This window comes from Myotis myotis, unplaced genomic scaffold (genome assembly GCF_014108235.1).
Source record: "Myotis myotis isolate mMyoMyo1 unplaced genomic scaffold, mMyoMyo1.p scaffold_m19_p_2, whole genome shotgun sequence".
Classification (NCBI taxonomy): domain Eukaryota; kingdom Metazoa; phylum Chordata; class Mammalia; order Chiroptera; family Vespertilionidae; genus Myotis; species Myotis myotis.
Genome location: NW_023416324.1, coordinates 207,639,913 through 207,666,495, shown reverse-complemented (window position 1 = coordinate 207,666,495; position 26,583 = coordinate 207,639,913). Strand labels below are relative to the sequence as shown.

Sequence of the window (26,583 nt, the reverse complement as noted above, 5' to 3'; positions counted from 1 at the left end):
AGGTGGAGTGGGTTCCTCAAGCGCCCCGGCTCTTTTAGGGGTAGGTCTCAACTCCCCAGGGGTCCACGTCTAACAACCGAGCGACGAATTGGGATGAAACTGACGGCAGCGCTTGCAAAGGCTTTGGCATAGGAGCTGACACGGGATTCGGCAGAACACAGATGCTCAGCATCCTTGCCCAGAGCAGGACCGCAGGCCCAGCGACTGCGCAGACAAGGCGGTGCCTCGGCTCCTTTAAAATCGACCAACCACAGCGAGTCGAGGCCACCGCGCTCCACTGATTGGGGCGTTACCGCGCCAATCGGTGGTCCGCAAACGGCAGGGGCGGAGCTCCACGCCTGCCGCGCCATTCTGAGCGCGCGTGCGCGAGGGCAGGAATGTGACCCCTGATTGGCGGCGAAGCCGGCCCGGAGAGGGGCGGGCTCACGTCTGCGTGACAGTTGTCGCGGGGGAGGGAGAGCCCGGGCGAGGGGGAGGGAGTGTAAATAGAGCGAAGGCAGCGCCGCGTCGGCTCCGTCACCTCCCGGGAGGCCCGCGAGGAGGCCTGGGGGGAGATGGAAGAAGATGAACAGGAGCAGCGGCGCAGAAAGGTGGAGGCCGGAAGAGCGAAGGTAAACGATAGCGCTGACTCCTCCCGCTACCCTGGTGTGGACTCCTAAGGGAGGACTCCAGGGCCCGTCACCAACCCAGCCAGGAGCGGACGCGGTCAGGCGGAGGCTGCCGCCGCACTATTGCCCTCTCCGTCCACTCGGACGGTAGCCACCTCCTGGCCGCCGCCATCTTGAATCCGCCGCCCTCTGCCCGACCCCGCCCCTGCCGCGGGGCCACCAATCAGCGGTGGGAGACGCTTGGCGTCTCTCTGAGAGGCCGAGCGCAGGGCACGCCGGGACTCGAGGGGCGTGGCGGCTGTGGTTGGTCCGGGAGGGGCGGTGCGAGTGGGTGGGAGGTTTCTGCCCGGCCCCCCTCCCGTGTTTCCCGGGAGCCTGGCGTGGCGGTCCTTCTCGGATTCGCGGTGTAGACTCCGCCAGGTCTCGAGACGCCCTAACGGGCAGGAGTGGCTTAGAAACGCTCCGCGTCCCTCACTGCCCGCCCACATCCGGACCCCAACAGAAAGTGGAGGGCTGGCGGGTTACACCGCATCGTGTGTCCTCATGCCCCTGGACAGCCAATGTGTGGCTCCCCTGCACACCTGTGCACAGCTGCACCTGTTGCGGCTCCACCTCGCCACGGCTCAGGCTCCCTGGAGGACTTCTAGGACCTGTGACTTCCTTGCAGTCCTGGGAGACACAGGCTCGTTTCCTAGGGCTCAAGGCTGCTTCCGTCCATTTAAAACTACATGCAGATTTTCATCTTGGAATTCTGCAGTATTATTTAAATATAAAAAGGTTTCCGTTTGGTGTTCCAGGAGACCTTTTACATTGTGGAATACTACCTCCCGCTGACCTGTTTATTCCTGGGGTCCAGAAGTTCCTGTTCTTTTTTTTTCCTTTTTAATATATTTTTATTGATTTAAGAGAGAAAGGGAGAGGGAGAGAGAGAAACACCAATGAGAGAGAATCATTGATCCGCTGCCCCCTGCATGCCCCCTACTGGGGATCAAGCCCGCAACCCGGACATGTGCCCTTGACCCGAATCCAACCTGGGACCCTTCAGTCCGTACCCTGACACTAGCCGCTGAGCCAAACCAGCTAGGGCTAGAAACTTGTGTTCTTGCTTCCTTGCTGTTTGGGCCCAGGTGAAGTTGATGGAGGTGCCTGGAGCGCCCACAATTCCTAGAGAAGCTACAGACATCCTGCCGAGCCTCCTGGGGGCAGTGCTGTATCCTAGGGTTGTGGATGATGCCCAAGTGAACGCACTGGTCCTGGAGTTGTGTTTCCAGGCTTGCATTTATTACTTCCCTTCTGCCAAGGTTTTCACAGAAATGCCTTCTGGTACTCACTGTTTTGGGGGCATGTTGTGGGGATTACAGCACATGCTGAATAGACCTGGGCTCCAGAGTTAGAGTGGAGCAGGCTTGGGCATGTTGGCTGTGACTCCGGCCCCACCCCATTCTGGCTGTTGGAAGTGACCTGCTCTGTCAGGAATGAAGGACTGAGAGCCTGTACAGTGCCAGCTAGTAGTAACGAGAGTCACATGAAGTTGCTGTGTTCGAGGTCAGATATGGCCAAACCGTGGGGATTTCATATGGGCTAGATAGTAGGAGGTATTCATTGCTAGGTCCTTCCCTTGAGGAAACCACAGGGCCACTACATTAAAGAAACCATTCAGAGCACAGTGATTGGTGTGAGGCAGTGACAGGGATAGCAGTGTCTAATGGCAGGATAACAGGCATAGGACAGAGTGGCCCAATTCAGGCTTCCTGTGAAGGTGAAACTACTGACTAGGATTTGAATAGGGAGATCTGTGGCCTGTTTTTTGCTCCCTTTGCTTGTGCCTGTCACACACAGGAGATGAAAGTGAGCCTAAGTTTTAACACTGTGTTCCCGAGCTTGCCATGGTTTGTAGATGTGAGTACTAGTAAATGTGCTTGAAGGAGCATTGAGGGTGGTGATTAACCTCATCTGGAGAAGAAACAATACGCCTCTTGTTGGGCAAACACAGGCCAGAAACAAGGACTGTGATGCAGGAAGGCAATTTGGATGGAGTGTGGCATAAAAAAAAATGAGTTAAAATGAAATTAAATAGATGAGGCTGGTTCTGAAGGCATTGTCTGTCCTTGACAGACAGCTTTTCTCACATGAATGGCTTGTGTAATTTCCTGTGTCCATGGACTTGTGGACAAACATTTGTTAAATGTATTTGCTCTTATGAGCACAGTTGTCATTTGAAGGAACAGATGTCCCCCTGTGAAAAACTGATGTTAGATCTTATACCTTTTGAATAAGGTGTTAGTGGGAGAGGGTGTGTGAACAGAGTCTGAAACCCCCAGACTTGAGGGACAGGATGAGCTGGGTTGTGCTTTAGGATGGGCGACATTCTGTGGAGTCCCTGGTGCTTTGGTGAGCTGTGTCATGAAAACTAGAACATCTGATTCCATAAAGGAGGATGTTAGATTGACCTGGCTTAATTAATTATTTGCTATTTCTGTACCTGGTTTCAGAATCCATGGCTAGAAAATTTTGGCGAGGCTATATATTTTCTTGGTTGGGGGGAAAATGGGGGCAAAAGGGAGAGATTTAGATTTTACATGGTTTTAAACCTTAAACATGCCTTGATTGAGCTATCAGTTTTTTTTTTTAAATAGATGTACTTTTTAAAATATTATTTTTCTGTAAATTTCCAGTGGCTAGAAAAGCTATTCTGTCACTCGGCTGTCTTGCTTTCTTTTGTCTGTATACAGGCATAATTAACAGTCTTCAATCTAGACTCTTTGGATATAATTCTGAGCTTAGATCCTGGCATCATAGGTATTAATGAAGGCAGTGTGTGGGGGACAGAGATCTGTTGGTTAACGTGAATCTGGCCAGGTGTGGCCAAGTGGACTGAGCCAGCCCCAGAGCCTCATGTTCCCCACAAGCCTGCTGACTTTGTGGTTCTGTTACATTTTTCTCACTTACCTTTGTCTTTACTACTTCTCTACATTTTTGCACAGCTTGCTCACTTCCGACAGAGAAAAACAAAAGGTGACTGTGCGCATTCGAAGAAAAAGACGGCGAAGAGGAAGAGCTCGACTGTCGATGCGCCTGTCCAGGAGGAGAGTCCGGTAGCCAAGGAGGACAGTGGATTCCTGGGAGGAGGGGACGTTTGCAAAGCCACCTCATGCAGTGACACCCCTGATGGGGCAGCAGCAGCTCAGGTAAATTTTCTCAGCATTATGTTTTTGTATTTTGCTCATCTTTTAGTTATTGTTAGCATAACTTACAAAAGGTGGTCTTCGGTTTGTTTTTGCCTCTCAAATGTGGGGAAAGAGGGTTTTATTTCACTTTACAAAAAGGGGGGGTATATTTTTGTGGTTTTGCTCCTAATGTTTTATCTTTGTATGATTGTGAGAAATTTTGGATTGACTGCTTAAAGGCAGTGCCAGTACTGGTGCTTGCTTCGGTGATGGAAGTTTTATAAGTATGAGTTCATCGGGTGTGGCTGTGTGCATCATCCCCTCTAACAGGTGTTTTCTTTGGATACTTAAACTATAATACTCCTTCACCTACTTTCAAATCCACCTACTTGTCATTCTTTGTCCTTTCCCTCTTGCTGAATGTGGGAAGAGAAGGGAAGGGGGTGAAGGTGTGGAAATGTGGTATTGCTGGAGGAGGCACCACATTCTGTTGCTCAAGGTCCTGAGAGCTGCAAAGGTTAGGTGTAGCAGGTGAGTGGAAGTGGACTTGGGCATTGAGAGTACTGAGGATACTGGCCCTGAGTGGCTTCCCTAGGGCCTCCCGATCAACCATAAGTGGGCTCTCCTTGGAGCTTCTTCCTGTATGCCTTATAAATAAGGGGCCTTGAACTGTGAGTATTCCCTACTGTGTGAAATAGGGCAGGTGCAGATTTAGGTGTTTGCTAGAATGAGCTGGAAAACTGGCAGCTGAGGGCAGAATTTGACGCAAAATAATGATGTATCTGGCATGCCTTATGGCAGTGGTTCTCAACCTGTGGGTTGCGACCCCTTTGGCGGTCGGACGACCCTTTCACTGTGGTTGCCTAAGACCATTCTGCATATCAGATATTTACATTATGATTCATAACAATAGCAACATTACAGTTATGAAGTAGCAACAAAAATAATTTTATGGTTGGGTCACAACATGAGGAACTATTTAAAGAGCCAGAAGGTTGAGAACCACTGCCTTATGGGAAAAAAATGATTATCACCTATACCACCTACAAATACACTACCTACAAATCTGGAATTTTGCTTCTTTTTTACAGCAGCGTAGTATTCCATTGTGTAGATGTACCACAGTCTTTTAATCCACTCATCTGCTGATGGGCATTTAGGCTGTTTCCATATCTTAGCTATGGTAAATTGTGCTGCTATGAACATAGGGGTGCATATATCCTTTCTGATTGGTGTTTCTGATTTCTTGGGATATGTTCCCAGAAGTGGTATTACTGGGTCCATTGGCAGTTCCATTTTTAAGTTTTTGAGGAAACACCATACTGTTTTCCACAGAGGCTGAACCAGTCTGCATTCTCACCAGCAGTGTAAGAGGGTTCCTTTTTCTCTGCATCCTCTCCAGCACTTGTTGTTTATTCATTTGTTGATGATAGCCATTCTGACAGGTGTGAGATGGTACTTCATTGTCATTTTGATTTGCATCTCTTGGATGATTAGTGACTTTGAGCATGTTTTCATATGTCTCTTGGCCTTCTGTAGGTCGTCTTTTGAAAAGTGTCTATTTAGGTCCTTTGCTCATTTTTTTATTGGATTGTTTATCTTCCTTTTGTTAAGTTCCCTGTAAATTTTGGAGATTAAACCCTTATCGGAGATAACATTGGTAAATATGTTCTCCCATGCAGTGGGCTTTCTTGTTATTGTGTTGATGGTTTCTTTTGCTGTGCAGAAGTTTTTTATTTATTTTATTTTTTAAATATTTTAAAAATGATTTTAGAGAGGAAGGGAGAGGGAGAGAAACATCAATGATGAGAGAGAACCATTGATCGGCTGCCTCTTGCATGCCCCCTACTGGGGATTGAGCCTGCACCCCGGGCATGTGCCCTTGACCAGAATTGAACCTGGGATCCTTCAGTCCATAGGCTGATGCTCTATCCACTGAGCTAAACCGGATAGGTGAACCTTTTTATTTTGATGTAGTCCCATTTGTTTATTTTCTCCTTAGTTTCCATTGTCCTAGGAGCTGCATCGGTGAAGATACTGCTATGACATATGTCTGCTATTTTGCTGCCTATGGATTCTTCTAAGATTTTTATGGTTTCTGGTTTTACATTTAAGTCCTTCATCTATTTTGAGTTTATTTTTGTGTATGGTTTAAGTTGGTGGTCTAGTTTCATTTTTTTGCATGTATCTATTCAATTTTCCCAACACCATTTATTGAAGAGACTATCTTGACTCCATTGTATGCTCTTGTCTCCTTTGTCAAATATTAATTGAACATAAAGGCTTGGGTCGATTTCTGGGTTCTCTGTTCTGTTCCATTGGTTTATATGTCTGTTCTTGTGCCAGTACCAGGCAGTTTTGAGAACATTGGCTTTGTTATCTGGTATTGTGATCCCTCCAACTTTGTTCTTCTTTCTCAGGATTGCTGTGGCTATTCAGGGTCTTTTTTTATTCCAGATGAATTTTTGAAGAGTTTGTTCTAGGTCTGTGAAATATGCCATTGGTATTTTAAATGGATTGCATTGAATCTATAGATTACTTTGGGTAGTGTGGCTATTTTAATGATGTTGATTCTACCAATCAATGAACATGGTATATTCTTCCATTTATTTATGTCTTCCTCTTCTCTTTTTTCAACATCCTGCTGTTTTCCGAGTACAGGTCTTTTACCTCCTTAGTTAAGTTTATTCCTAGGTATCTTAAATTTTTTGTTGTAATGGTAGATGGGATTGTTTTCTTAGTTTCTCCTTCTGTGAGTTCATTATTGGTGTATAAAAAAGCCATAGATTTCTGGGTGTTAATTTTGTATCCTGCTACATTGCCGAATTCATTTATTAATTCTAGTTTTTTGATGAAGGCTTTAGGTCAGTGATGGTGAACCTATGACACACGTGTCAGAGATGACACGCAAACTCATTTTTTTGGTTGATTTTTTCTTTGTTAAATGGTATTTAAATATATAAAGTAAATGTCAAAAATATAAATCTTTGTTTTACTATGGTTGCAAATATCAAAAAATTTCTATATGTGACACGGCACCAGAGTTAAGTTAGGGTTTTTCAAAATGCTGACACGCCGAGCTCAAAAGGTTCGCCATCACTGCTTTAGGGTTTTCTATGTACAGTATCATGTCATCTGCGAATAATGACAGTTTTACTTCTCCCTTTCCAATTTGGATGCCTTTTATTTCTTCTTCTTGTCTGATCACTATAGCTAGCACTTCCAGTACTATATCGAACAGGAGTGGTGAAAGTGGGCATCCCTGTTTTGTTCGTGTTCTTAGGGGGAAATGGTTTTATTTTTGCCCATTGAGTCTGATGTTGGCTGTAGGTTTGTCATATATGGCCTTTATCATGTTGAGATATGCTCCCTCTATTCTCACTTTGCTGAGAATTTTTTTTTATCAAAAATCGGTGTTAGATTTTGTCAAATGCTTTCTCTGTATCTATTGATACAATCATGTGATTTTTGTCTTTCAGTTTGTTTATGTGATGTATCACGTTTATTGATTTGCGAATATTATACCAGCCTTGCATACCTGGAATAAATCCTACTTGATAATGGTGTATGATCTTTTTAATGTAATGCTGGATGGGATTTGCTAATATTTTGTTGAGGATTTTAGCATCTATGTTCATTAGGGATACTGGCCTGTAATTCTCTTTGTATGTAGTGTCTTTATCTGGTTTTGGAATTAGCATAATGCTGGCCTCATAAAAAGAGTTTGGAAGTGTTCCTTCCTCTTGGATTTTCTGAAATAGTTTGAGGAGTATAGGTGTTGGTTCTTTTTTGAATGTTTGGTAAAACTCCCCTGTGAAGCCATCTGGACCTGGGCTTTTGTTTGGTGGGAGTTTTTTGATTAATTCTATTTCATCAGTTGTTATTGGCCTATTCAGGTTTTCCGATTCCTCCTGATTCAGTTCTGCCAGATTATATTTTTCTAGGAATTTTTCTATTTCATCCACATTGTCCAGCTTGTTGGCATAGAGTTGTTCATAGTATTTCTTACAATCCTTTGTATTTCTGTGGTGTCAGTGATTACTTCACGACTTCGTTTCTGATTTTATTTATTTGTGTCCTCTCTCTTTGTTTCTTGATGTGTCTGGCTAATGGTTTATCAGTTTTGTTTATCCTTTCAAAGAACCAGCTGTTGGTTTCATTTATTTATTTTTATTTTTGTTTTAGTCTCTATGTTATTCTGCTCTAATCTTTATTATTTCCCTCTACTTACTCTGGGCTTTTATTGTTCTTTTTTCTAGTTCTTTACGTTGTAGGGTTAAATCGTTCATTGCTGATGTTTCTTGTTTCTTGAGGTATGCCTGTAGTGGCATGAATTTCCCTTCAGGACTGCTTTTGCTATGTCCCAGAGATTTTGGGTTGTTGTGTGTTCATTTTCATTTGTTTCCAGGAAGTTTTTGATTTCTTTCTTGATCTCGTTGGTAATCCATTCATTGTTTAATAACGTGCTACTTAGCCTCCATGTGTTTGAATGTTTTTGGGTGTTTTTACTGTAGTTGACTTCTAATTTCATTCCACTGTGATCTGAGAAGATGCTTGATATGATATCAATCTTCTTGAACTTGTAGAGACTCGTTTTGTGTCCTGACATGTGGTCTATCTTTGTGAATGATCCATGTGCACTTTGTAGAGACTCGTTTTGTGTCCTAACATGGGGTCTATTTTTGTGAATGATCCATGTGCACTTGAGAAGAATGTATATTCTGCTGTGTTGGGGTGATATGTTCTATAAATGTCAATTAAATCCAACTGATCTAGTGTGTCCTTTGGAACCTCTCTTTCCTTGTTTTTTTCTGGCAGACAGCACCCCGCTGCTTTTCACAGCCAGATGTTATGTGGGTACCCTTCTCAGTTTTGATGCTTTCTGCTGATAGGCCCAACTTGGGGATTAGATCCCAGAGTTCTCAGTGGCAACTTCCCACAGCTGAGATAACTCTCCGGGACTTCAGTTGCTGTTGGTGGGCGCCCAGCCAGCCCTGTTGCACCTCTGCACCTCCTACCAGTCTGTATGCCAGTGGTTCTCAACCTTCCTGATGCCGCGACCCTTTAATACAGTTCCTCAAGTTGTGGTGACCCCCAACCATAAAATTATTTTCGTTGCTACTTCATAATTGTAATTTTGCTACTGTTATGAATCGTAATGTAAATATCTGATATGCAGGATGTATTTTCATTGTTACAAATTGAACATAATTAAAGCATAGTGATTAATCACAAAAACAATATGTAATTATGTATGTGTTTTCCGATGGTCTTAGGCGACCCCTGTGAAAGGGTCATTCGACCCCCAAAAGGGTCGCGACCCACAGGTTGAGAACCGCTGCTCTATGCAGTCTCCACTTTCAGTCTTTGGGTATTAGGATTTTCTCCTTTGAGTTTTCCATTGATTATTCAGGAAGTTTTTCTGTATTTTAGTTGTAATTCCAATTTATTCCTGGGAGCATGTCCGTGCAGCATCCACTTATTCTGCTGCCAGTTTTGATCCTCCAAGAAGTCTTATTTTATATGAAAAGTTTTATATTTTTTCTAAAATTATGTCATAATTTTTGGGAAAAATGTTCATAAACATGTTATTATTTAATGGATTTATTATTTAAAGAAATAAATATTTTTAAACAGTTTTCTATTTTTTTACCTTCATTTATTATTTCTACAAATTATTAAGGGAAAATTCTATATAAAAAGGGGAGAGCTTGAAGATAAAATATTTGTACTTATATAAAATTAAGAGCTTGGAAATTAAAATTAAGTGCATGAGTCTGAAAGACTAGAATTTGTTGAGAAACTAAAATTTAGTAATTTAGGTGTCAAATACACAGTGAAAATATTTAAAGAAGCAAAATTCATAAGAAAGAGGGGCAGCAGCAGCATTAGGTAAACGAGTTGCATAAAAAGTATTGAGACCTGAGAATGGTTTAGGAGGAGAGTGCAGATTCTGAACAGGTGGGGTGGGGTCAGTATGGCTGGCAGGTGGAGGGGCTAAGAGGGCCTGAGGCTGCAGCCGTGGTCATGGTCATGGTCATTAGAGTAACTGCTCTTCTCTGGCCCTTCCCCTCTTAGCTGGAGAACCCTGATGGAGCAAGCACAGAGGACTCAGAGCAGCTCTGGCAGAAGCTGGATGGGGACGGTTCAGAACAGCCTGGGGTCCTCACAAAGGTATGCATCTTCAGGGTTCTCTTGTTAAGGTGTGTTCCTTGTCAGAAGACTTCTCCCTGTTGTAGAAACCTAAATCAGAGAGAGAACTCAGTCTTTTAAGAACCTTCTCTCTCAAAGTGGAAACTGGGGCACAGAGGCTTGAGGCAGAGCTGCCCCTGCAGGACTCAGGTCTTTTTTTTTTTAATGTATTTTTATTGATTTCAAAGAGGAAAGGAGAGGGAGAGAAACATCAATGATGAGAGAGGATCATTGATTGGCTGCCTCCTGCACGTCCCCTACTGGGGATCGAGCTGCAATCCAGGCATGTGCCCTTGACCGGAATTGAACCCAGGACCCTTCAGTCCACAGGCCGATGCTCTATCCACTGAGCAAAACCAGCTAGGGCAGGTCTCAGGTCCTTAATGCTGCCCCCGCATGGAAGGTCTCTCCAGACTTTCTGATCGAGCCCAATTCGGCCCTCCTGTGACCTTTGGCCTTTCTCCTAGATGTTAAAGAGAGAAGTTCATCTTTCATGCATGGAGGATAGCAATAACATACTGATGTTTTCCCTCAGAGTGCTTCCCTGTCTCACATGGTCAGCTGTGTGTATCCGGTCTCCACCATGGCCCTATGAGGCAGGCTTGGACTCAGAGTGTGTCGGGAGGGCGGGCTTGCGATCAGTCTTAATGTCCCAGTTTCTGCCACAATGATCGAGGGGGACACAAGCTCTGCTCACCCAATAATAATACCTGCAGCCTCTGTTTGAAGTTTCAACTTTATCCTAAGCTACTCCAACAGGTTGTATATTCTTTTATGATTATTTTTATTGAGATGTAATTTGCGTAACATAAAATTCACCATTTTTAGTGACTTTTATTACATTCAGTAGCTTGTGAATCCATCACAGTTAATTCCAGAACATTTTTGTTACCCCAAAAGGAAACCTTTCCCCGTTATCCATCACTCCCTACTTCTTCCCCAGCCCTTGGCAACCAACAGTCTACTTTCTGTCTGTGGATTGCCTGTTCTGGACTTTTCCTGCAAATGGACCTGTGAGTGTGTCTGGCTTTTTTTACTGAATGTGTTTCTCAATTTATCAGTGATGTAATGTGTCCTACATCACTACTTTTTGTAGCTGGTGATATCCCGTGTGTGGGTGCACCACATTTGTTTATCAGGTCATCCATCAGTGGACACGGAGTTGCTTCTACCTTTTGGCGGTTGTGAATAGTGTTGCTGCGAACACTCATGGGCATGTTTTAACGAGGATGTATGTTTTCCGTTCTCTCTGGTATAGCATCGTTATTTTTTGTGACTGAATTCTCTGGGTCACATCTCTTGCTCTCCTTCCTCAGGAGTGTGAACAAGAATGTAAACCTGAAATTGCTGAACTGATGAGCCGACATGAAGATGAGACTGACAGGGAGCAGTGGTCAATGCCCACAGAGATGCAGCAGGTACAGCTGCAGACCCAGGTGACTCAGATGCTGTCACTCAGACCACGACCCAGTGGGTTTGGGACCTGGGAGGTTGGCAGGTAGGAGAGATTTGTCACAGTGGATGGATGTGCACTGCAGGCTTACTGTGTCTACTCTTCTGGTTTGTTTTGTTTTCACGTCTTTTGCGGAGCCACTGAAAATAGAGGAACACAGTTGGGCATCTGGTGGCAGCAATTTGGGTCGGGTGCCAGGGACACACACATTGCACAGCCCGTACCTCCCTATCAGTGATCAATCATACTCCTTATACACAGCAGTGTTGGGCATTGAGGGACAAGAAGCCCTGGTCAGTCAGGAACATCCGACACCCTTGAGCAGCTGTCCAACCACATCTTAAGCTAGCGCTGCTTCCCCAGTGCCACCGCAGCACCGCCTCTCTCCTTGCAGCCAATGCCGCCCCTGGAGCTGGAGGCGTTGCGCTTGAGTCTGAGCAACATGCACACAGCTCAGCTGGAGCTGACGCAGGCCAACCTGCAGAGGGAGAAGGAGACGGCACTGATGGAATTGCGGGACATGCTTAATGGCCGGCATGCCCAGGAGCTGGCCCTGCTGCAGAACCGCCAGCTGCTGGAGCTGGAGCTTGTTAGGGAGCAGCATGCACGTGAGCGGGAGGAGGCGGCACTGCGGTGCAGCCGTGAGACAGGTATGTGTGTGGGGGCAGGCATGGGCTTTCATTTCTGGTATTTGGGGAAGCAGGTGACCCTATCAGAGGTGCCTCCAAGGTGAGACATTCATGCTCTGATCTTCCTGTCCATGTGGGAGCTGTGTGGTGTGTTCCATGTGTGGGCAACTGCCCTTGACCATCGCTGGGCCCTTGTTTACCTCCTGGCTGGTGGTTGTGCATCCAGCTCTGCATATCTTTATCCTACTCTCTGTCCCTTTGCCTCTTTCCAGTTCTTCAATGGGCTTCTGTTAACTTTTGAAATGATATCGTTGGAGGTGTTTTGCTTACATGCTTGAGGTTTCTACATCTGCATCGTTGATAGGACTGTGTGTGTGGCCATGTTTTATCCAGCCCGACCAGATGCTCCTAGACACAGACTCCCTCATCCTACAGACTCTTCTGTGCCCAGTGGGGCCCCGGTGTTCCTGATGGGCAGCCCAGGAACCTCTTTATCTCCTGATTCTCTATCCTAGACTGAGCTTATGTCTAAAATATACTTTTGTGTTCTAATTTTAATTTTTTTGTTAGTCACACTTTTTGTAAACGTGTTTTAAATAATAGCTTTACTGAGCAGTAATTCTCATACCACACAATTCACCAATTTAAAGTGTACATGTCGGTGGCTTTGAGTGTGTCAGAGTTATGCAGACATCATTACTGTCTGCGATTAGAATATTTGTCACCCAAAAAGGAATCCCACATCCCTGGCAGTCATCCCACTTTCCTGCTGGTGTGAGCACCTGATTATCTGCCCTTTTGCTGGGTTTTTCATTTGGAATGAAAAAGCAGCATGCTGGCTCCAGGTGTGTTGAGAAGTCCTTTTCTTTCTGGGTCTTTTCTCAGGTTCCTTTTTAAATATATTTTTTAATTGATTTCAGAGAGGAAGGGAGAGAGAGAGATAGAAACATCAATGATGAGAGAGAATCATGGATTGGCTGCCCCCTGCACACCCCCTACTGGGGAGCGAGCCCACAACCTGTGTATGTTCCCTGACCGGGAATCGAACTGTGACCTCCTGGTTCCTACTCTATGCTCAACCACCAAGCCACATGGGCCGGGCTCTTCTCAGGTTCTTGTAGTGCTGTCTCTGTGTCTTCTCAGAGGTTCTCAACCTGTGGGTCGTGACCCCTTTTGTGGTCAAAGGACCCTTTCACAGGGGTCGCCTAAGACCATCCTGCATATCAGATGTTTACATTACGATTCATAACAATAGCAACATTACAGTTATGAAGTAGCAACAAAAATAATTTTATGGTTGGGTCACAACATGAGGAACTGTATTTAAAGGGCCAGAAGGTTGAGAACCACTGATCTAGATTCAAGCAAATGCAAACACCTCATTTTACTCCCATATGTATGTATATGTATATGGAAATAAAATGATGTATTTATAGTGTGTGTATATATATAAAATGATGCAGGTATATGTGTGTGTGTGTATATATATCCCTGTGTATGTGTGTATGTATATGTATTTTTTTAGTGATTTTTCTTTTTTTTCCATTTCCTTTTATAAATATCTTTTTATTGATTTGAGAGAGGGACAGACAGAGAGAGAGAGAGGGAAAGAAACATTGATGTGAGAGAGAAACATAGGTTGCCTTTGTATGCACCTCATCCAGGGATTGAACCCCCAACCTGGGCATGTGCCCTGCCAGGAATCGAACTGGCAACTTCTTAGTGCATAGGATGACATTCAACCAACTAAGCTACACTGGCCAGGGTTTTAAAATATGAAACATGCTCTGCCTTAGGCCTCTCCCAAAGATGTTTTCTCTTCTTTTTCATGGCATCCAAGAACAGGTCTATAAAGAGGCCCACGTCTGACCTCTGTTTTGTGAGGTTCTGCCATGACATGGCCTTCAGTGTGGCTCCTGGCCCTTTGCCTTAATTCTGTTCTTGCTGAGGCCACCCTCATGGTGCACATATGGCACCCCCTCTCCCCAGTTCTACCCTGGCCCTTTCCTGAGGCTCCTGCCATCTCTACCTGGCACCCTGATCTCTAGGTGTGCACCCACATCTCCGTGCTAACTTGGCTGTGCCCATGGGTCCAGTCCCATCTTCCGCCTCCACCTCCCAGCACTTACTCCTCTTTTCTTGTGCTTCTTCCCTCTCAGGGTTGGGAGTTGTTGGGTCCTAGAACATCTTTATCTTTCTTCCGGCACCTAGCCTGTAATCTGGCTTGGTGCGGAGCAGACAGGTCCCATTACCAGAGGAAGAGTGGGTTCAAGGCTCTCAGTGACTATGCAGTCTGGAGCCAGCCTTGCCCGCTCATTTCAGACTGTCCTGCTGGGTGTAAATCTTGCACTCCTTGGTTTGGGCATGCATATGATTTGTTAATTAAACCAGACATCATCATACTCTTACTCCCTCACAGATGCCTCCTCTTCTGTTGACGCTGGTGGGTGCCCGTGGAGCAGCCAGCAAGAGCCACGAGCCCCTTATCTCCTCGGTGTCAGATTGTGGAATAACCTGAGGCTCAGTGATCTGAACGACTTTTTATGTTTTTCTTGCAGCTGAGCTGAAGGAGAAGTTACAATCAGAAATGGAGAGAAATGTCCAGATAATAGAGGTATCTGTATTCTGTGTGTGCATGATTTCCCTTTTCTGCCCATCCCATCAGGTTGACCCCTCCACTCAAAATCCCACAGAAATACCCCTCCCTCACCTTGATATTAAACAAACCCAGTCAGAGCTTTAGTGGGCTGTGTTGGTCTAAGTGTATTTTGTTTTCTTTCAGAGGCAAAGTGGTCTTTTATTTTTACAAGTTGATTTTGTCAGAACAATGTGTGTAACATGAGGCTCTTCCATCCCAAGTTTGGTTTTCTGAGTGGTTGCTGTGTCCTGGCCCTTGCTGTGCTTTGGACACAGACCTCTGTCCTCACGCAGGGAGGTGTGGACTGCGGCAGTTGAGATGTGGGCAGTGTGGGTTCTGGGACGCTGCAGGGAACCTCAGGGAAGAGCTGTGCCTCAAGGGCAAAGCAGTGAGTCATGGGTGTCTACCTTGCGTGCACCATGATTTGCTCTGTTCACAGTGCTGACCGCACTGGCATGGCCATTACTGTCCTGCTGTTCCCATCTCACACCCCATTTTTTGAGACAGAGTTATGTTTTAGAGGATAACAGAATTAGCTCTTTTCTGAGGCAGTCTCTCACTGGAATTTCTGATTCTCATGTCTCCCCTTCTGAAAGCTACATTTGTGGAGAGGCCATTGGCACTGATGACAGCAGAGGAAATGGGTGACATCAGGGAACATGGGTGATGTTAGATGTGTGACATTGGGGCACGTGGGCATTTCTGTCTTGGTTGCTCTGGTCAGGCACTGGTGGAATATGGTTGTCCTGGGTTGGAGGCCTGTGCCCCAACCCCTACCCCCTAGGCTGGATAGTGGGGACTTGTACCTCAGGGCACCTGGCACATAGCCTGGCCCTCCCACAGGTGTCATTAACATCATTGTAGCATCCTGCCCCCCAGGTCTTTGTGGGGGCAGACACATGAATCTCTGAGAGTGACCACACACCTGTGCTGTGTGTCCTGTTTCTGGGCAGGTGGGCCTTGTTTCCTTTCATTTGCAGTTTGCCTTGTGGATACTTCTGGTCCTTACATTCAGAGCTGGTTTCCTATGGTGACAGTCTGGTCTAGGCAGGGAGTGACTGCCTAGTTTTCAAACTTAGGATTTAAAATTTTTTATGACAGGTAATCAATTATTGGTCATACTCTCCTTTTTCCTTATTTAAATTAGACCCTGAAGCAAGACTGGGAGTCCGAAAGAGATTTATGCTTAGAAAGCCTACGCAAAGAATTATCTGCAAAGCATCAGTCAGAATTGGAGAATTTACAAAGCCAGTTTAAGAAAGAATTGGCAGAACAGAAGACTGAGCTGGAGAAGATTTTTCAAGCCAAAAATCAGGCAGAATGTGAGTATTTAATTAAGATGAGCAGGTCTTACAGGGGGACCAAATTTTCCTGTGAAATTCTGGAATAAACACCATGATTCGCCAGATTTGTGGTGAATATGAACTGTTTATGTGTTTAAATGCCAGATAACAGTGCTTGTGACACCCCCAGCTGACAGAGGTGCAGGGCTGCCTCAGGACAGTCAGCTGTCGGGTCTCCCCTTGTTGACTACAAGTTCCCTAAACCTTCCTGAAACTTACGCTTCAGAGATAGTTTTTGCATGTTTCATTATTATATTGCACCCAAACAGTAGTTTTGGGATTGTTCATTTTTTATGGAGGTTGTTGCCTATTACCCGACCTGTCAGAACAGCTGTGTGCTGGTCAGCTGGCCTGGACCCCTCCCTCCCTCCCTCCTGAGGGGAGCAGCAGTGCTGAGAAGGGGCCTGCAAGGAGCCTGGGGGCCTTGAGTGGGAGGTGGCCCTCCTGGTGCTAACTGTCATTACCACTGCGACGGGCTGGCTGATGGTACTGCCGAGGAAGAAGATTGTGCCGTTGTAAACTGAGCGTCTCTGCTCCTCAGTGTCCCTCCAGGCTCTGCAGGCTCAGCATGATGCTGCTGTGAAGAAGCTCCAGGAAGACCTGCAGTCTGAGCGCTGCCGGCACGCGGAGGACCTGGACCTGAGAGTCAGAGAGAAGGAAAGAGAAAAGCAGCTGGAGGTGGGCGATTGTTTAATTACTTGGAAGGTTTAAGATGGAGATCGTTTCATGTTCTGTTATTTGTATAAGTACTAATTTAAGACAGTTGTCAGTATTTGCTGGAGCTGGTAGGTGAGGTACAGAGTCTGTAAGGTTGATTTGACAGTTATATGTTCAGCCTTAGATACAGAGAATTCACATTCTTTACAAGTCCCCCTGAGATGCTTACAGACTTCAGGTAATAGGGGTGGAGGGCTGTATGCTGTGACCACAATTCAATAAAGACATTTCTAAGAAAAGAGCAGAAACATTCCTGCTGCTTATGTATTCAAAACTCTTTCCAATGAAACACTGCATATCAGGATGGGGGCGATGTGGCCAGATCTACTGAGACCTGAAGTATTTCTGTCACCAAACCCAAGAAGCAAGCAATGCCCCCAAGCATTGGCTCAGGAAATTAAAAAGAAAGTAAGCCAGGGGTGGAGTCAGTCATGGCCTGTGCGTGGGTTTACAGATGAGGAGGAGGAGGAGGTCAAGCCCAGGAGGAGCCTGTATCTCTGTCCCCTGCCGCTCTCACACCCGCTCCCACCACCTCTCCTCCAGACTGAGGCCATGATGGCCGGGCAGAGCCAGGGCCGGGCTGGCGTACACATCACTTTCTTGATGAGAAAGAGATGACGGGAGGTTACCTTCTGTCCTGTGCCTTGGATGAGAAAAGGCTACAGGGGCCTCTGGGCCAGCGCTGCCCTCTCTCAGGCTGACTGAACATGCTGACCCTGAGCCTCCGTGCGTAAGCAGGTTGGAGCTGTTCCCAGCTTTGTTGGTTTTCCTCTCTCTCTCTCTCTCTCTCTCTCTCTCTCTCTGTGGCTGGCATATAGCACAGGTTTGGTGCGCTAGCTTTGTTCGCCCTGAAAAAAGCTGCTTTCCAGGAACGTTGAACAAGAAATGCAGAGAAAACCCAAACGTACCAAGGGATGAGGGAGGTCTGTGATCACTAATGAGAAGGAAAGGCCCCTGTGCAGAGCACGTTAAAGTCGACAACGGGGGACCTCTTGGGAGATTGAGTCATGTGGTCAATGCCAGTTGGCAGCCTGGGAGGGAGCCTGTGCACCCTCCTCATGGGGCCCAGTCCCTGAACACCCACCCATTGGCCCTCCCCTGACTTAGAGGGCAACAGAGAAAGTCTCGTCCTTGGTCAGTGAGAAGTGGTGGTCTCTGCAGGGAAAAAGGCAAGGGCCTGAGCAGGTGATCTGTGAGAGAAATACCAGGTGCGCATAGGACTGCGATTGGGAAATGGCACCTTTAAACATGGTGAACGATAGTTTTTCTCTGGTGCCGCCATTGCTGGTGTTCTCTAGGCTGGATGTTTGGGATTTGAGCTTTTACTCATGTGCTCTCTCATGCCTGTCAGTCTCGGGCTCACTCTCGGTCAGAGTCTCACTGTTGCCTTCCTTTTCTAGTTGGAGAACCTTCAAGCATCTTATGAAGAGCTGAAGGCTCACTCACAAGAGGAAGTCAGGCGCCTGTGGTCCCAGCTTGAGTCCACGAGGACTGACAGACAGGAACTGAGTGGTGAGGAATTTCACGTTGAGGATTCAGAGTCTCAAAAGCTGAAGCTGTGGGTTTTTAATTGTGGGACCCTGAAATGAGGATGTAGCAACTGTAGCGAGTGCAAAGAGTGATTTGTGTACTTCCTGAACATGGGTGTGTGGAGTTTGCTTGTTGGTGGGAGCCTTGGTTTCATGCTAAGCGAGCTGCCTATTCATGAGTGTTTGCTTGTGTTGATGTCAGACACCTGTTGAGTGTGCGTGCTTCTGTCTAGATTAGAAGCTGCTGGCATCTGGGGTCGCTGGTATGCCTTCTTTGTGGCTCCCATGAGCTCACCTGGTGTAGACTCCCATTGCCCCAACCTCTGGTGTTGGAGGGTGGTGATCCCGAGTCTCCAGGCCCGGTAACTGCAGCCACCATTACTGAGCGTAGCTCACCTGGGTCCCCTTACAGCAGCGGTTCTCAACCTGTCCCCTTTGGCGGTCAAAGGACCCTTTCACAGGGGTCGCTTAAGACCATCCTGCATATCAGATGTTTACATTACGATTCATAACAGTAGCAACATTACAGTTATAAAGTAGCAATGAAAATAATTTTATAGTTGGGTCACAACATGAACTGTTTTAAAGGGCCAGAAGGTTGAGAACCACTGCCTTACAGAATCATGTCAGAGCGGCCTCTGCTCCCTAGCGGCACCTTCAGATGGGGGAGGTCATGAGATACAATGGGGGAAACACAGATGTGTGCTTTTCTGCTGCTAATCTCCAGAGTGAGCCTTTTAAACTAGTGATTGTCCTTACTGGGTGAGTGTTATTGGGAACAAAGACCAGAGTTAGGAGAAAGGATTAGAAACAGCCTATCTGCTGCATGGTGGTGAATAAGACTGTGTCTCTGTCACCCCTCACCCTGTCAACCCATCACTCAGTCTTTCCTTCTGGTCTGTGTGTCATTGATGGAGGCCACAGGTGGCACTGGTGGACTTAATGTGTACATGACTTCATGCATGCTTTCACACACGTGTTCCAGCTCTAGCATGTTTACTGGAAGTCTTTACCCTTGCACGTAAGGACCCTCACAGGGAACTCTGATTTTGAAATCTCTGGGATAATGAATTATTTGTTATGTTATTTGAAAGCTGATTACTTATTGTTGACCAGCTGGCAGCCTTCTCTTGATCAAAACAACAGTGACACGTTCTCTTCTGGTCTGTGTTACTGTTGCCGTTAACAAAATATCACAGACTTGTTGGCTCAAACCACTTCTTAGCTTGAAGATTTGTGGGTCAAAGGTCTCTGGCAGCGTGGCTGGGCTTTCTGCCCAGGGTCACCCATAGCCGAAATTGAGTTGCTGGGCTATCCCTAGACCTGGCTCACTCAGGTATGGCAGAATCTAGTCCCTGTGGCTGTATGACAGGTCCTGTGTTGTTGCTGGCTGTCAGCCACCACTCGAAGCTTCCAGAGGCTGCCCCTATTCCTCCTTGTGCAGCCCCTCCATCTTCAGAGTTCAGCAGCACATGGGATGCTTCTCACATGTTTAGTCTCTTTGGCTTCTCCCTCCAGCCTGAGAACACTGAGGTAGCCGGTCATCTCGCTGGGCACAGGCCATCCTCTTGTGTCACATTAGCCAGTCACAGGTTCTGGGATAGGGGGCCTTTAGAATTCGGCCCCCTGTACCAGGACCTTCAGTAGCTCCCGGTTTTTCCCAAGTGTTTCTGTTTAAGATGATCGTGTAATTTCATCTCATTAAAGACTTACGTGAGCAGCTCCTGGCTCGAGCGTCTCACGTGGAAGAATTAGAACACCTGCAGCGAGACTTTGAGCAGCAGCAGCAACGGGAGAAAACTGAGCATGAGTCAGAACTGGAGCAGCTGAGACTTTACTTTGAAAAGAAATTGAGGGATGCTGAAAAAAATTACCAGGAAGACCTGACTCTGTTACAGCAGCGGCTGCAGGAGGTGAGGGAAGACTCTCTTCTGGAGTCTGCAGAGATCAGGTAAATAAATCAGTTTTTACCTTGAATATGTATTTGAAATATGGGAACCTTTTGCTAAAACCGAAATCTAGTTTATGGGTGTATTTTGTTTTTGTTTTTTTGAGCTTCCCTTCAAACACCAAAGTACAATAAGTGTATATGTGTCATGAAAGTTGATTACAGCTGCCCTGACCTTACACTTGAGAGACATTGCCTTTCCCAAGGAAAAGGCACAAGAATTTGTCTCTCTGACAGTCTAGTTTTAATAGTTCCACAGTTTTATCTTCCTTTATTCTTCAACTAGAGGCCTGGTGCATGAAAATTTGTGCACTTGCTGGGGAGGGGAGTGTCCCTCAGCCGGACTGTGCCCTCTTGCAGTCCGGGACCCCTCGGGGGATGTCCACCTGCCAGCTTGGCCCATTCCCCTGGGGAGCGGGCCTAAGCCATCAGTCAGACATCCTTACTGCTGTGGAGGAGGTGGGAGAGGCTCCTGTCACTGCTGTTACGCTTGCAGCCGTCAGCCGGGCTTATGGCTGAGCGGAGCTCCCCCTGTGGGAGTGCACTGACCACCAGGGGGTAGGTCCTGTGTTGAGCATCTGCCCCCTGGTGGTCAGTGCATGTCATAGCCACCAGTCATTCTGCCTTTAGGGTCAATTTGCATATTACCCTTTTATTATATAGGACTAGAGGCCCGGTGCACAAAAATTTGTGCACTCCGGGGGGGGAGGGGTCCCTCAGCCTGGCCTGGGACCCCTCGGGAGGTAACGACCTGCTGGCTTAGGCCTGCTCCCGGGTGGCAGAGGGCAGGCCCAATCCCTAGGTGCAGCCCCTGGTCGGGCTCAGAGCAGGGCCGATTGGGGAGTTGGGGCGCCACCCCCTGTCATGCACAGAGCAGGGTGGATTGGGAGGTTGCGATGCCACCCTCAGTCACGCTCAGGGTAGGGCCGATTAGGGGGTTGGGGCACCGCCCCCTGTCACACTCAAGGCAGGGTTGATGGGGAGGTTGCGGCGCCACCCCCTGTCACGCACAGAGCAGGGCCAATCAGGGGGTTGGGGCTCCGTACCCTGTCACACACAGAGCAGGACCCATCAGGGGGTTGGGGAGCTCCCCCCTGTCACGCACAGAGCAGGGCTGATCAGGGGTTTGAGGAGCTCCCCCTGTCACTCACAGAGTAGGGCCGATAGGGGAGTTGGGGCACCGCCCCCTGTCACACACAGAGCAGGGTGGATCAGGGGGTTGGGGCGCTGCCCTCTATCACCCACAGAGCAGGGCCGATCAGGGGGTTGGGGCGCCGCCACTGTCACACTCAGGGCAGGGCTGATGGGGAGGTTATGTCTCTACCCCGTCACACACAGAGCAGGGCCCGTGGGGTGGGGGTTGGGGCGCCACCTTCTATCACCCACAGAGCAGGGCTGATCAGGGGGTTGGGGCGCCGCACCCTGTCACACACAGAGCCGCAGGGCAATCATGGGGTTGGGGAGCTCCCCCTATCAGGCACAGAGCAGGGCTGATCAGGGGGTTGGGGTGCCTTCCCCTGTCATGAACAGAGCAGGGCCTATAGGGAGGTTGTGGCCCCGCCCCCTGTCACACACAGAGCCGCAGGGCGATCAGGGGGTTTGGGCGCTGCACCCTGTCACACTGATCCCGGTGCTGGGAGGCATATTACCCTTTTACTATATAGAATAGAGGCCTGGTGCAGGGGTGGGGGCCGGCTGGTTTGCCCTGAAGGGTGTCCTGGACCAGGGTGGGGGCCCCCACTGTGGTGCCTGGCCAGCCTGGGTGAGGGGATGATGGCTGTTTGCAGCTGGTCACACACCCTTCAGAGTGGGGGTCCCCACTGGGGTGCCTGGCCAGTCTGGGTGAGGGGCTGAGGGCTGTTTTCAGCCTGGCGGGTGACTGAAGCTCCCAACCGCTCCTTTTTTTCTTTTTTTCTTTTTTTATTCTGGGCCAGCTTTAGCTTTGAGGCTTGGCTCCAGCTCTTAGGCCTCCGCTGCTGAAAGCAGGTTTCTGGCCTTTGTTTACCTTCTGTATTTGAAACAGTGTTGCGATCCTGCTGGCTGAAGCCCGAGGGATTAAAGCAGGTTTCTGGGGTTTTGTTTAGCTTCTATATTTGTAACATAGTTGCTTAGAGTTGCAGCTCAGAGGCCTGCAGCGACAGACAGGGAACGTTGGAGTTTTCCATCACTGAAGCAAGCAAGCCTCATGTTCACTTTAAGCTGCCTGGCTGCTGGCCACCATCTTGGCTGGCAGTTAATTTGCATATCGCCCTGATTAGCCAATGGGAAGGGTAGCTGTCGTATGCTAATTACCATGTTTCTCTTTTATTAGATAGGATAGGATACTATATATATTTAAGCAAATTTTTAAATTTTTTATTTTTATTGAATTTTGTGGGATATTATTGGTTAATAAAATTATATAGGTTTCAGGTGCAAAATTCTGTGATACATCATCTATATGTTGTATTGTGTGTTCCACTCCTGAAATCTAATTTTGCTTGTGATTTCATGCCAATGGAGATGAATAGCCTGGTATTCTATTAACACATTTTAATGTTTGGGACCCAAACTCAGAGAACTTTAGAGCTAAAAGCTGAATCTGACTCATAGGACCGGCTGCAGATGATGTGCGGCTGGTGGAGGTGGGCTCAGGCAGTGGGGATCTATGTTGCCTCAGGGTCCCTGTCACTAAAACACCAGCTGTGGTCGCTGACACATATTTCAGTCAGTGGTGTCCTGTTCTTGAAGCAAGTAGGCTTGTGATGGAAGGAGCAGGAGGGTTTTCTTCTTTCAAGTGGTCAGATCCCAGGGACGGAGCAGAGTTCAGATGTGAAAGTGCTATGTGTAAGGTTTTCAGGATGTATTTTCTCTTAGTTCATCCAGTGCGGTTTTAGAAGAGACTTCTGAAAAAGAAAGAAGAGACGACCTCGATCAGCTCAGCTTTCATCTGGAGCAGCATGAGGTGACAGGCCAGTTTTGTTTTATTGATGTACTAGTGACCCAGTGCGTGAAATCGTTCGAGACCCAGACCCACGGGAAATAGCGTGAGACCCGGGACCCCAGACCCTGCTGCACCATGCATGCAGCCCCGCCCACCTGCGCTCGCCAGGCGCACAGCCTCCTGGTGACTGGTCTTTGGTTGTTACAGTGTTAGGGCCACTGGGTTTTTATAATATAGATAATTGACATGTAATATTGTATTAGTCCAAGGTGACAATGTAATGATGCGATATTTGTCCATATTGTGAAATGATCACTGCAGTAAGTTTAGTTAGCATCACCACACAGTTAGTTACAAATATTTTTTCTTGTGATGAGACCTTTTACAATTTATTCTTTGCAACTTTCCCTACAAGCCACCATGTTGTACAATATATCCCAGGACTTACTTATTAACTGGAATTTTGTACCTTTTGACCCACTTCATTCATTTCTCCCACCCATGCCCTCTGGCAACCACCTGTCTGTTCTCTGTATCCATGAGTTCAGTTGTTCTATTTTTTGTTTTGTTTTTTTCAGATTCCACATATAAGGGAGATCATATCTTATTTGTCTTTCTTTGACTTGTTTTACTTAACATAATAGCCTCCAGATCCATCCAAGCTGTCACAAATGGCAAGATTTGATTCTTTTTTATGGCTGAATAATATTTGCATATATATGTGCACTCATATATCATCTTTTCTTTATGCATCTATTGATAGCAACTTATGTTGCTTCCATATTTTGGCTACAGTAAAGAAACGCTGTAATGGACATAGGCGTGCATGTATCTTTTCAAATTAGTGTTTTTATCCAGAAGTGGAATAGCTAGGTCATAGGCAGTTCCATTTTTAATTTTTTGAGGAAACTCCATGCTCCTTTCCATTGTGGCTGCACCAGTCTGCATTCCCACCAACGGTGCATGGGGTTCTCTTTTTTCCACATCCTTGCCAACATTTGTTGTTTGTTAATGTATTGATGATAGTCATTCCGACAAACTCCTTCAATTTGTTCATCCAGTTTGGAACTTGGCCCTTTTGTGTGCTTAATTGTCATAGGGGCAGGAATCTTGAAATTTAGGTTGATGTCATTCCTCAGTGATTTTTTTAAGGAAAATGAGCTTACTGGTTGCATTATGAAGGAAAAGGAAGTATGAAAGCGTTGAGCCTGTCTCCTTGCCTGCCTGCTTTTCTTTTCCCCATAAGGATGCTTGGCTGGGCCTGTTGTCAGGGCTGCTAACAGCAGCAATCAGAAACTCTGCCCTCCTCTCTCCGAAACTCCTGAGCAGGCCCAGCACCAGACCTTGCACCGGCTCTAGATGGGAAAGTGCAGGGCAAGGAGAGCAGAGGAGGCTCAGGAATAAGTGGGTGCAGAAGCCTGGGAGCCCCATATCAGAGCAGGACCCCTTCAGCTGAGGCCCTGGCCTATGAGGCTGGTCAGGGAGGCTGAGTGGCCTGTGAAGGATGGGGATGGGGCGGGGGGAACAGGTGAGGCTTGACCCTGGGAAGGGGAGGTAACGGCAGGGGGTCTGTTGGGCAGGGTCAGCCTGGTGCTCCTGTGGCTGGTGTCCTATGTTGGCTCTGTGAGCATGAGGAGGACTCCTTGACTGTGGGCCCCTCGCTTTAGCAGAGCCTGCCTTCCTCAGGGCCGCAGCCAGCTATTTCCCTCTGGACAGGATAGGCGGCATAAGAAGACTGCATGAGCCTGCGTCGCTCATGGGGCATACCTGGGGGCAGTGACTAGGCCACCAGGCAGAGGCTCACTGAAACGTTTCTTCTGTGTGACTTCCCCAAAGGAGGGCCTGTGCTTGCAAACTCAGTTAGAAGAGAGCCCACAGCACCAAGTGGCAGCCCAACAGGAGGCGGACCTTGTGGGGACCCAGGTGTTGGTACAGCATGTGGGGCTCTTGGAAGAGCCCGGCCCAGGTGGGTGTCCCTCAGCAGCCAATGTGTGATTTGTGGGGAGGTTGGGAGCCTCGCCATGATCGACTGCCTGAGTCATCTGGGTATGCTGTCCCTTTACTCTGCAGTGCTGGTGGTCGGCTCGGGGTGTCCCCACACGGGTCCTAGAGTCCAGGGGTGGGACAGGGCCCAGGTGTGTAAACAGAGGGCCTGACTGTGCAGCTTCACCAGGGCTAACAGGAGGCTGTGGCAGCCAGGAGGTGGCAGATGGAGGAGCTGTGGTCATCCCAGGGGTGTGGCAGATGGGAACAGGTAGTGGCCTTGCTGTGGTGAGAGTGGATGTAAGGCCAGACACAGATTCCAGAAGGGCTTGGGCAGCCCAGATGCCTGGTGTGCTAGCTTGGGACAGCCCTGGGGGTGGGCACTATTGTGTTCCGCATAGAGCTCAGGAGGCGAGGCAGAGAGTCCCATATGAGGGTCTGGTGGGTTCAGAGTCCCTCTGGGTACTCTGGCACAAGTGCCCATCTTGGCTCAGGCTCCCTCAGAGCTGTGGAGCAGATGAGAGGGGGCACAACCCTGACAGCCGAGGTCATGCCACACTTTTTTTTTTTCACACCACACTTGACATCTACTCCTCATGGTTCTCCTTCCTGCGCGAGAAGTGCCCCATGGCCACCATGCAGCACATTATGATCCTTGGGCATGATGGACACATCTGATTACAGTCACCTGCTACCCGACCTGAAGGAGCAGAGTGGATGGCGGGACAGGGTTTGTGCAGGGGCAGCATCGGGTATGGTTCTGCACATTGACTGCTGGGCCGCCAGTCGTGTCCACTCCTGACACCAGTACACAGGAGTTTTTAAAATCGGAATTTCTGTTGTCTGAGGCATCTGAATACAAGTGTCCTGTCCCTGTTACGTGGGTGTCCTCGTGGGTCATGCCTGTCTTTCCTGTCTCCTTCCTCGTAGAGCTTGCTTGCATGCATCTTCCGGGTGTGCAGGGCCCAGCCGTGGAGGTGGAGACCAAAGTGGCAACACCAACCTTGGGTTTGGAAACGGAGGTTAAACTCTCAATGCTTCAAACAGAGCTCCAGGAAGAAATCAATCTGTTAAAAATAGAAAACCGAAATTTGCATGAGAAGCTGCAGTGGGAAATCCGCCTGAAAGAGGACTTGGAGAAAGTGAGTTATGAGTCCTTATGGCGAGGCATGACTGCCACTTCCACTGTGACCTTGTGGGAGCAGTGGCCTGGGCCAGAGGATGGATACGATGTCAGGCCACACATGTGCACGGTTAGGAGCGGGTTTGGTGTCTCCCTCAGTGGGAGTGAGCCTGCTCCCCAGCTGAGCCCAGAGCTCAGGGGCTGAGGGAGCAGCTGGGTGTCTTCAGAGGATGCAGGAAGGGGCTTGAGCCACAGCTAACTTGAAGTCTTGTCCCCAGTGCCTCCAGTGGAGGTGTCTCGAACCCCCAGGCTCTCCTGGGACCCTGAGTG

General features: G+C 47.7%; 1 protein-coding gene across 20 annotated transcripts in view; it reads left to right on the top strand.

Annotated features, from left to right (window-relative positions):
- The first annotated feature begins 441 nt into the window (after positions 1-441).
- PCNT (pericentrin) overlaps positions 442-26,583 on the top strand; it is a 90,223-nt gene continuing 64,081 nt past the window's right edge. For 8 of the 20 annotated variants that reach the window (XR_004973867.1, XR_004973866.1, XM_036347862.1 and 5 more), the window contains exons 1-13: positions 443-611; positions 3,593-3,796; positions 9,854-9,949; positions 11,284-11,403; positions 11,815-12,070; positions 14,608-14,663; positions 15,835-16,009; positions 16,572-16,708; positions 18,148-18,259; positions 19,984-20,227; positions 23,081-23,168; positions 24,984-25,113; positions 26,061-26,272. Coding sequence is in view for 17 of the 20 variants with exons in the window: in XM_036347862.1 (XP_036203755.1) it covers positions 555-611; positions 3,593-3,796; positions 9,854-9,949; positions 11,284-11,403; positions 11,815-12,070; positions 14,608-14,663; positions 15,835-16,009; positions 16,572-16,708; positions 18,148-18,259; positions 19,984-20,227; positions 23,081-23,168; positions 24,984-25,113; positions 26,061-26,272 (1,887 nt within the window). In the remaining 3 variants the exon portion in view is untranslated. Of the gene's footprint in view, positions 612-3,592; positions 3,797-9,853; positions 9,950-10,502; positions 10,727-11,283; positions 11,404-11,814; positions 12,071-14,607; positions 14,664-15,834; positions 16,010-16,571; positions 16,709-18,147; positions 18,260-19,983; positions 20,228-23,080; positions 23,169-24,983; positions 25,114-26,060; positions 26,273-26,583 lie in introns of those variants that run through there. The other 12 variants (XR_004973868.1, XM_036347857.1, XM_036347867.1 and 9 more) reach the window with 8 other exon arrangements.